This window comes from Sprattus sprattus (assembly GCF_963457725.1).
Source record: "Sprattus sprattus genome assembly, chromosome: 1".
Classification (NCBI taxonomy): Eukaryota; Metazoa; Chordata; class Actinopteri; order Clupeiformes; family Clupeidae; genus Sprattus; species Sprattus sprattus.
The window spans coordinates 29,940,187-29,951,321 of NC_137920.1; the positions used below are offsets into that span (position 1 = coordinate 29,940,187).

Sequence of the window (11,135 nt, forward strand, 5' to 3'; positions counted from 1 at the left end):
GCCACAGCATCATCACTCGGTGTGAGAAGAGCTCGATATGACAAGCGATATGATGAGCCCCCCACGTTGAAGGTAAACACTGTAACTGAATAGACTACCATGACTGTCAGATTCTCATTTTGACTGGTCAGACTTGCTATATAGTCCTAAATCCTACCGGTCATGTCCCCTCTCACCATCCAATCTCTACCATGCAGACACGTAGCCATATGCAGACAAAGTCAATTTTCAAGGGAGTTAATGGAATAATTGATTGGAGGAGGAATGGAAAATTAGCGCATTAAATCAAACAGGAGCTCAGATCAGCGATATTGACTAAAATATAGCCTCTGCTTCATCATCTCATACTTGTTACTCAGCACTGTAAAAGGCAGCACTGTACGGAAGAAACCCCAACAGCGTGTTCGTCAGTTTAACTGATTTTGACACTTTTCCAAAAAAGAAATAAAAGAAAACGCAATAACAAAAAAAAATCTAAAACGAGCCACCGTGAAAAACAAATAACTGGGCTGTGTTAAACCTACCAAAGCTCTCTCTGTGCAACACACACCTCACACCCTGAGCACACATCCGCCAAACTTTCTTGAAACATCTCCCAGCATCCATCACTTCATGCAAAGCCAGACGACATCACAACCCGTCAAAAAGTCAGTTGTGGGCTACAAGGATGAGTGATAAAAAGATTAGGCTGAGCAATAATGATGGAATCATTTAGCCAAATTCATTGTCTTAATAAGCCAACTTGCTTCACCCTGTTACTGAAAAACATAAATCTTGTCGCACTTTGTTCAAATTAGTCCGCACTGTCAAAAAGCGGCACATTCTAAGAAAATCCCACAAGATAAGACAAGACAAGTTACGTTTTCCGAGGCGGCAATTAGAAGGGAAGTTTGATAATGGGATTTCATGGTGTTAACCCACACACTGACTTTAAATTTGCAGTGATGATGGCTGTGAGCTAAATGGGTAGACTAATAGGCAAATACGTGCTATTGCTGATTGTATATCCCTGCCTTGGTTACAGTAGAATAGCCCACAATCAGACTGAATGACTATGATGACTGGATCGCTCTCTTGCCGCCGCATTTGCTCCCTCCAAGCCAGACTTTACGAAACAGACACAACCATCTTTGCTCGAACATTCTCACAAACCCTGCAGCAGACAATTTGTTACACACACACGCACTCACAGTCACTTAGGCCTAATAGGATATCCAAGGCCAACAGTACACACACCTCTGACTCTCCCCCTCTCAGACCTTTGTTTCTCACAGGAACTTTCTGTTGGATTTTCTCAACTGACACAGACAGACACGAACAGCATGTTAGTGATTTCTGCAGAACAAGATAAGATAAAGTAGCCAAGAAAGCAACCAAGAAAAGCTTAAGTTAAAAGGCTACAAAGGAAATTGGACACTGACCATAGGCTCTTAACTGGACTCTGACCAGAGGCTCTTAACTGGACACTGACCAGAGGTTCTTAATTGGACACTGACCAGAGGTTCTTAATTGGACACTGACCAGAGGTTCTTAATTGGACACTGACCAGAGGCTCTTAACTGGACACTGACCAGAGGTTCTTAATTGGACATTGACCAGAGGCTCTTAACTGGACACTGACCAGAGGTTCTTAATTGGACACTGACCAGAGGTTCTTAATTGGACACTGACCAGAGGTTCTTAACTGGACACTGACCAGAGGTTCTCTTAAGCTTGGCTTAGACACAGTCATATTGAGAAATGACTAACCAGTCGAATTTATGACATGTTGGTGCTGAGTTGGAAATGTATTTTTTATTTATTCTGTGGTTGACTGGCAGTCAGAAAATGAGATTGAATTTACTGAGGTTCCCAGACCCTTATATGGAAAACTGAATGGGATTTCTATCATCAGAACTACCTGTCTTGCAAACAGGAACTAATAGCTGTGGCAGTCCATGAAAAGTGAAGTTTTTGTTATAGTCGTATTAAAGTCGATATTATCAGTTCAGAGCCAACGCTTACTCCAAAGACCTGAGTGGGGATGTCAAACCCAACTGCCTCTGTGACGGGAAGATTGAGGGACGTCCGGGAGAAGAAAAGGGACATTGTGTGTGTGTGTTTTATCAGGTGCCACATGGGAATATGTGTGTGTGTGTGAAGGGGGTCATCTTTTGTGTGTGTGTGTGGGGGGGGGGGGGGGGGGGGGGGGGGGCAATACAGACATGTGACAGCTTGACAGTGTGTGGACCTGTGCCAGACGCTTCTGTGGCTTTCCATGTGTGGCCAGTCCCTGTTGCCAAGGTGATCGATCACTCGAGGCTGTCAGGTCACTGTGAAGCCAATGATGACCTGTCAGTTGGCAGTGGGTTTTGTGTGGGTACTTGTGTGTTTTTTTTAAAGAGCATGGAGGTCATGGGTTGGGGTCCATTCAGGTCATACTTGAGCAACGGACTTCAATTACTGTAGCTGTCCATCATTTGACGTTCTTTAAAACAATAAACAAACACATTAAAAAACACAATAAACAAACTGTTACTAAGATTGGTGCTGTGGACGGTACGTTCATACCGCATAAGTAACGATACCAAGAATCATACGCCAATGACACTGTAAAAGATGCAGTTTGAGTTGACCAAAAAAAACAAACAAACCTGTGATTATTATTTTTCCCCCGATTCAGGTGAGATGCCTATTTTCTATTGCACATTTCCTCGTTAATACATTTGAATCATATCAACATACAAAAAAAGGATAAAAAGCAGAAAAATAAACAGATTAAATTACAATATTTATGCAGATTGAAAGATAAAGTAATGTAAAAAAAAGAGTACTAACAAAACTGAGAGTACACACAAGTAAATGCGGCTTAAAGGCCAAGCTAGACACGCAACGGTTCCCTTGTAATTCGCAATACGCTTAAAGAGTGTAAATTGAATTTAGTTAACAAAGACACATTATCCGTTAATAGCGTTGGAGTGGGTCAACACAGGTTCATAATGCCTTCGTCAAAGGAATACATGTTGGGTATTTGGGGGCGGGGGCGGGGAGGGGTGGTGGTGCATGATTCATTCAGCCGATTCAAAACGAAAAGTACCGAAACAAGGACATGACTGATGATCATTGATCACTGCTAGTGTGGTGTGTATAACTAGTACCCCCACAAAGAGCTTTAGCTGAAATTTTACTTAACTTTAACTGTTGTTTTTAGATAATAGGTAATCCTCATTCACATTCACCTGCTTGGACTGTTTTCTGTCCCCCGTTTGCTAAATGTCAGACAAGACTTTGCATTTCAATTTAGAAAGATTCAGATTTAACTTGATTAATGGAGTTGGAAATGATCGTTTAACCCAATAAAAAGTAAAATAAGAAAATAGTATATAACAGGATCAGGCATTACGTTAGGTTCAATAACAACAGAGGAAGTGTCCATTATTGCAACAAGTTGCAGCACACAGCCTAGGAAAAATAATTTGGAAAAGTTGAAAAAAAGGCCAAATAAAGATACAAAAATGTTTTTAGCTGCATAACTATTTGAAAACATTCAATTATCGAAAGTCATCTTGTTAATCTTGTACGTGAGAGATGAGTTTCAGGTGGAAGGCTGTAAAAATGTTTGAGAAGAGCCTCTCCACCTCCTGTTCAAAGGAGCAAAAATAAATCCTGCAGTAAGACGTTCCTGTCACTAAGTGGTGCCAAAATGCCTCAGAAAGAGAGACAACTTAGTGACAGCCCATGATGGTAAAAAAACGGCAGATATTCTGTGCAGAGGTATAAAAAATTAAATAATCCATAAATATAAAAAAAGAACATCAAATTGCGCTCAATAAATAATGTGCTGAGTGAGGTAACTGCATCTTTGTGTTAATGTACTTAAAAAAAAAGTGCATTAACTCACAAAAATGAACCACTTCTTTCATTATTACTGTCCCTGTGTGATCGCACAACAACGGGAACAAAACAACAAACATCTGCTTCAAAAAAGAATATAACTGCAATCTAGCAGGTACTTTGTTTAATATTATAATACTGTCCAGCAGAAAATGAAAATTAAAAGTTAGTGCTCTATCCAATGTAGGAGCTCACACTATTTCATTAGAAAAATATTTCAGCAGTCTTGAACATCAGCCATTTGATAGACCAGATCATTTGGGCTCTTTTTGAGGGTGGTATCATTGCATGTTTCATAAGGTGGACTGGGGGGTAGGGGGTAGAGTGACATTAAGGCCATGACTGGTGGTTATATTGCCGCACACTGATTCTCTCAAAACAGGGATCGTTATGCTAATTAGTCGTACTGTCACATTTTGCTTAGTTCTCATCCTTTTGGAGGTGGAATACAGAGATCAAAGAGTTTTAACCGATAAAGCAATACAAATTTAACTGCCCATTATATAACTTCAACTACTAACTCAATACTGCCCAGCAATATCGTTACGTTGAAATGAACCTTTGCATATTGATGTGCTTTTCTTTGGGTAAGGATATCAAGTGCTTCCAGATAACTCAATTAAATACTTATTTTCTTTCCTTTTTTTCAGTTCTGAAACCTCGTTTGGGTAGTCTGATGAATACACTGTATTTCCAGTACCCACTAAAATAAATACTAAATCTATACAAATCAGCAAAACACGATGGTACTTCTCTTCGGCTCAATCACATTTTGGGCTTTTTGCTAAGTAGGCCTACTAACTACATCCCTGGGATTGATTGGCTAGTATCAATTGTTGTTTCCAGTATAGTTTTTTCACTGTTAAAACGGCAACAACAGTGACAACAGCTAACTAAAAGCAGCAAATATACACAGAGTTTGGTTTTGTCTGTAAAAATCTTTTTCGTGAAAAGAAAAGAAAAAAAACAATTATACGACAACCTTTTTTGTAAAGCAATATTTTTTCAAGACAAGGGCAGATGCTACAAGAAGACTTTCTATCTACCTTCCGAAGAACAAGAGGCCTTTTCGTTATTATCATTTTATTTTGTGTGCATTTATGAATGCGTTGTGATCCAATAAACGTGTAGAAACGGCTGAATGGGATAGAGGTTAAACAATGATAGCCAATTTGTTATGCCTCTTTACGACTTTCTATTCAGTGCAGCATCTTGTGACATTAAAAATGTCCAGATCTGCTTACTGTGGGCTGACAGTTTAGTGTGGATGTCACAAGAAAGCAGAAATACATCTCTAAGGAACACACACAAAAATAAAAACACTCAAAGACATACAAAAAACTATAACAATAAACATTTTGTTTTACTTTTTAAGTACAGGAGATTAAAGTTTTTGTTTTTTTTCCTGACCTCATCTACACACATCTGTTGTTACAGAGTAACTATGACACAGGTAGGTTTGTTTTCATTGAAGACTGCGTCGATAGCATTCTACTTTGTTGCATTGTGAATGATTTTAGTATCGCAATTATGCTCCATTGTGGAGAAGGCTAACAGATACTGATTTCTGAATTTGTTTTTTTTTTGTTTGTTTTTTTTCTTCGAAAGGTTAAATTGGTTTAAAAAATAGATATTTTTTGGTGATTTCCATGCACATATATCTATGGCACAGTGTTTCTGATTTGGTTCTGATGTTTGATTTACTGGTGAATGCTTGATACTTCTAGACAATCCACTGTCATTCAAAGAAGGCACCCATTTGGCATGAGAAGCAGGTATTGTGCAAGAATATCATCCCGCTTCAATGTAGGATATTCTCTTTTTATGTAAACCCCATTTATAAGGTGTATATTTTACCTCCCCCCCCCCCCCCCCCCCCCCGAAACCCCGAAACCCCCCACATTCTCCAAACTGAAGACAATGTCTCTCCTGAAGTTGCACCGAGGACTTCCTGTTCTCCCGAACACCAAAAAAATTCAGTCCGTTCTTGCAATCGCACTGTACACGTCTCCGTAAATGACTGCTCCATCACTGGTAAATCCGCACGAAATGTGTCTTTCAATAAAAAACGAAAACAACAATTTGGATCTATTTTCTCTGCAGTTTAGTAAATGTACACAATGCTCAAGCGCAGGGTTTTCTCCGGGAGCGTTGTGTCACTTCTTGCGCTCCAGGTAGTTGGAGGGGACCCAGCCCTTACGGTTGTGAATGCCATCCAGAACCTGGCAGTACCACCAGCCATTGGGGTTCTTTTCCATCACCTCCAGGTTGGTTCCCTCGGGGAAGCCCATAGTCTCATCGTCGCCGCGGTACTCTGCGATGGAGACGTACACCTCGCGTAGGGTGTTGTGGATGAGCTGGGACTTCTCGATGGGCTTCGGTCTGACGGTGGAAACGGGGATTCCGTTTCTCTGGATGCCCACGCCGGAGCCAGTGGTGAAGGGGCTGCTTGGTGTGGCGGTCGCAGTGGATGCCCTGGTGCGCGTGTCAAGGGTCGCCGATCCCTGCGCCCGTAAGGTGGAGAAGGAGGAGTTTCGGCGCACGCCAGTGCTCGATCTGAGGCTGTCCGTGGCACCCATGGACTCGTTGCGGCGCAAGGACCCCGTGTTGGCGTGCATGTTGGTGTCCTTCAGTGGCTGCGGTGGGGACACGAACACCGACTGGGGACGCACAGCTGCCTGTCTCACGCCATTCCTCAGGCGCACCCCTGTGCCCGTCCCCGCCCCATTGGACAGCCCTCCATGGGCGGGCGACCTGGTGAAGCCTCCCGGGGGCTTGGAAGGAATAGGGGGCGTGTGGCGGCGCTGGTTGAGGTTGTTCAGGGCCTGAACATGCTGCTCGTTCTTCTCAAGACTGTTGGACTTGGAGCCGCCCCGGCTGCCACCGCGACTGCCACCGCCTCCTCCCAGTTCCCCTAGCGGGCCATCGGAGTCATGTGATGGCAGGCCGACATCACTGGGCTGCCTGAGGGGCTCAAGGAAGTAGGTGGGTGCCCAGCCCTCATCATGGCCCCAACGGATGAACCACCATCCGCTCTCCTGCCGCTCAAGGACCTCCACCTCCACGCCGGCGGGGAAGCTGATCTCCGTGTCCTGGGCGCGCTGGTAGGCATCGGTAGTACGGTAGAAACAGGTCTCCAGGTCGGAGTCCCCTCCACGGCTACCCTTGGAGTAGATGCTTGAGAGGTCGGAGGTGCTGCGCGACGAGGCTGAGTCCTCGGACGACACCACCGAGGCCGTCTCCGAGTCCTCGCCGCCCCCGCGGGCTCCTGACCTAAGGCGCAGAGTGCCCGTGGGTCGGAGCTGCCGTCGCAGGGTGCTGATGTCCATCCGCTCTGGGCTCTGCGGTTCTGACTTGGTCAGCAGAGGCTTGGGCCGGACCACGGGCTTGGGCCGGGCCAAAGGGCTCTGGGATGCATGGGCATCCTCGTCCCCGCTGCGTCTGGCGCTCATCTGCCTGCGGAAGCCCCGGCCCGACTCGTCAGAGGACGATCTGGGACTGGTCTTCTCTGGTCGGTTTAGGGACTGGCTGCGGGTCAAGTCAGGAGGCACCTTCCTCAGGGGCTTGCCACCACTTCCCGGGGACGAAGACACGGACACGGAGATCCCCCCTTGGAACTTGCGCGCCAAAGGGGATGAGGAGGAGGAAAGTGCCTTGGGGGAGTCTGAATCCAAGCCACTGGAGTCCTTGGCTGAGGCGAACTCGTCGGAGGAGAAGGGTCGGAAGCCGTCGTTCTCGTAGATAGACTCCTCGCGGCAAATGTCCTCCAGGGACTCGCCGACCCTGAAAGGGGAGCTCTTTTGAGAGGCCGAGGGGGAATCCTTCCTCAGGGGGGACGGGTACTTCCCATGAGGGGCACCATTGGTCCTGACCTCCGCTGAGCACTCTCCCTTCAGGGAGTCCGTGTCCGACTCCTGGTCAAAGCCGATGGCCGGGATATCGTATTCTGGCTCCTCATACACAGGCCTGCTGGGGGATTCCGGCTGGGGGACTTTAGAGGAGGAGCTGCAGAGGGAAGACAACTCCTCAGCGGAGTCCTGTTTCTTGACGGGCGGGGCGGGCGGAGGAACCTTTGGCCGGGTCAGAGTGCTGGATCTGCGGCTGAGATTAGGCTTCTTGCGCTTGTCGATGTAGGAGCAGGGAGCCCAGCCTTCCGTCTCACCGATCTGGACGTACCACCAGCCGCCAGAGTTCTTCTCTATCACCTGCAGCCAGATGTCATAAAACACTTGGTTTGGAACATGTTTATATAACAGTGACATACCTTGTGGACTAAACGAATAGTTATCAATGACACCAGAGCCAGGCACATAGGGGATTTAATATAAATATGTATAAATAAAAAATATACCCAGACTCTACAAAAGCTGTACCAAACAGTTAAGAACATAAGCAGGCTAATCTCGGTTTTTCTTCAGTAGTTCATATGTTTGAAGGCCGTAAGACTTTTAAGTCAGGACTGTAAGTCTATCCTGTCTATCAAACCTTAACATTCCTTGTGAACTAAACTAATAACTATGCGTCACAACAGCTCCCCTGACACAGTCAGTTTGTTCCACGTGTTTGTGCAACAACACATGCCACCATTCCTCTTTGTCTACATGTACAGTAGCCTCAAATAACTTATCTCACAACAAGGCCTCAACCAGGCCACAGAAAATGTATTATTTATTTTTAATTATTTATATCATTTAAATGTGTTCAAGAGCTCAAAACATAGGCACACCACAAACAACAAGTGCACTGAAAAACATACATCAGCCTTTTGTCCTCCACGGAAGCTGATGCCATCCGAGATGCCGGACTGGAACTCGGCAATGGTGTAGTACTCTGCTTCTACAGTAGGGGGCTCCGGTGGCTTGGGCAAGTGCAACCCCTGCAAGAAACAAAGCAAAAATAAAGACCTCATCTGCTAAGAATGTGCTGTTTGAAAATTCATGGGATGTGAATATGATTTAAGCGATTCCTTACGATATGGTCTAAAGCCCTGTGACGCTAAAAAAGGGAAAAGCGTAAATTACCAGGTTTGCATCTCGCCGGGGAGGAGGTTTCTGACGTAGGTTTGGCGAACCTGGAATTTACAGAAAATGTGTACGTTAACCGTCTGTTCACTTTTAGCCTCATGCGAGAGCAGTTAGTACATTAAACATTACAATCATGCATAAACGTTTGGAGTCAAACCGTTGTGAGATGTGTTTAGCATTGATAATATGTTCACAGCAGCAAAACCATTCTGGACCAAATACACAAATGTTAGGGAAAACACATGCCAAAGGGCTGTTCAGGATTATTCAGGAACACAGTCAGGGTAAAATACCTCTTAGTTCACAAATATCACACCAAAAACACACGTTTATACCTCACACTGCTTACCTATGGCATCAAAGCCTATTCAAAGAGATAATAGGACAATAACTAAACACAACTGTACATCTAAGCTTGAAACAAAGACATAAACCCAACAATGACATTTAGAATGAACAACAAAACACACCCACTTTTTTTATCTTAATAACCAAGATGGTGAACAAAATACCATAAAACTTAAACAGAATAGACATACTTTCATGGATTTCTGAGAATAACAATGTATGACTCTCATTAATGGTAAAGCATAGACTTCCATAACCTTCCGCCCACCAAACCCTATCTCTCACTCACCGATCTCCACTCGGTGTGGGGCCACGCGTGCAACTGCCGGGGAGCCAGGCTCGGCCCTGGGTTTGCTGCTGATGATGCTGCTGCTGCTGTCCGGCAGGGCTGTGGTGGCCGGCGGTGCAGGTAAAGCCGTACCAGCGCTGGTGGCACCGGTGCCAGTGGCCTCAGTGGAGCCACAGGGGATGGGGAGGCTGATCTCGCTCTTAGAGATGTGGCGCTCAGGCGTGACATCGCCGCCGCCGCTGCTGCCGTCCGTCTGCACGTCCTTCTCGCTGACGGACTTCTTGTTGAGCAGGTTGCTGATCTCCATGATGTTGCCGATGATCTCCACGGGCCCCGTCAGGGTCTTCTTCCTCGGGGAGAAGTCCTCCTTCATCTTCTTCAGGTAAGAGGCCGGGGCCCAGCCCTCCTTCCCCTGGTACCTGTCACGCGGAACACAAGCAGCGGCCAAGGGATGTCACCACGCTTGCTAAGCATGCACACACCTATGCTAGCACACACACCGACACACACACACACACCACTGCCGCCTTCCTTTTCTTTTCATAAGGCGAGGTTTGAGATGCCCACTCACAAGCAAGATGACCTGTGTCAGTATGCTCCTCAACTCAAACATGCACACCACACACTGGTTCCAGAACAATTATTTAAATAAAATTAAAATACTAGAATATTTAAGCACAAGCGCTATAAGTTAGTAGGAGCGCTACGGGCAAATGTTGTTTCTGTTGTTGTTGTTGTTGTGAAGGAGTTTCGGCTTGGGAAGGTTCAGAGAGGCAGGGGATTGAAGGCAGGAAAGCATGTGACCGTTATCAGAACTACACAGCACAGCTAAGCTCAGTTCAGTTCAACTCGCATGGAGCAACACAAACACAGGCATGTCTCTGATTAAGTCACACTCACAGAAAGAGAGGGGAGGGTGGGAGAGGGAGGGAGAGAGTGAGAGAGTGAGAGAGAGAGGAAGAGAGAGGAAGGGGGAGAGGGGGATAGAGAGGGTGAAAAAGAGGGAGAGAAAGTGTGTATATCTGTTTGTGTTTTAAAGTGAGAGAAAGGAAGAAGGACACTGAGAGAAAGAAAAGGAGGGATAGAGGGGGAGAAAAAGAGAGAAGAAGAAAGAGAGGGAGGGAGAGGGGGGATGGAGAGGATGAAGGAGAGATAGAGTATGACTGGAATGCAGATGGTTATACTTGCAGTTACTATGGGGACACGAGCAGACTGTGGTTTAGTGTGTCGACTCCTCACCTGATATACCACCAGCCCTCCAAGTTCTTTTGCATGACCTCCACGGTTGCTCCTTTTTCGAACCCGATCTCGTCCTTCCCTGTACTGGCGTAGGGCTGCACAGTGACGTACTTCTCCTCTGTGGGAACCACAACAGAACACAGGCGGAACTTTAGAGCCTCGAGGAACAACAACAGAACACAGGCAGAACTTTAGAGACTCAGGGAACAACAACAGAACACAAGCGGAACTTTAGAGCCTCGAGGAACCACAACAGAACACGAGGAGGGAGTTTGTTTGTGGAAGTCGAAGGCACTTCCTGTGTTAAAACAACCAGTGCCAGTGCTTAATTGCTGAAATGTTTCTTCCCCTGAGGGATGCGA

General features: G+C 45.7%; 1 protein-coding gene across 5 annotated transcripts in view; it reads right to left on the reverse strand.

Moving 5' to 3' along the window:
* Positions 1-5,783: 5,783 nt before the first annotated feature.
* Positions 5,784-11,135, reverse strand: part of sh3pxd2aa (SH3 and PX domains 2Aa) — a 117,357-nt gene continuing 112,005 nt past the window's right edge. For 4 of the 5 annotated variants that reach the window (XM_080847256.1, XM_080847255.1, XM_080847253.1 and 1 more), the window contains 6 exons: positions 10,774-10,891; positions 9,535-9,953; positions 9,247-9,261; positions 8,895-8,944; positions 8,630-8,749; positions 5,784-8,078 (listed from right to left, as the gene is read on the reverse strand). In XM_080847256.1, coding sequence (XP_080703382.1) covers positions 6,030-8,078; positions 8,630-8,749; positions 8,895-8,944; positions 9,247-9,261; positions 9,535-9,953; positions 10,774-10,891 — 2,771 coding nt within the window. In that variant the 3' untranslated portion in view covers positions 5,784-6,029. The remainder of the gene's footprint in view (positions 8,079-8,629; positions 8,750-8,894; positions 8,945-9,246; positions 9,262-9,534; positions 9,954-10,773; positions 10,892-11,135) is intronic. The other variant, XM_080847254.1, reaches the window with a different exon arrangement.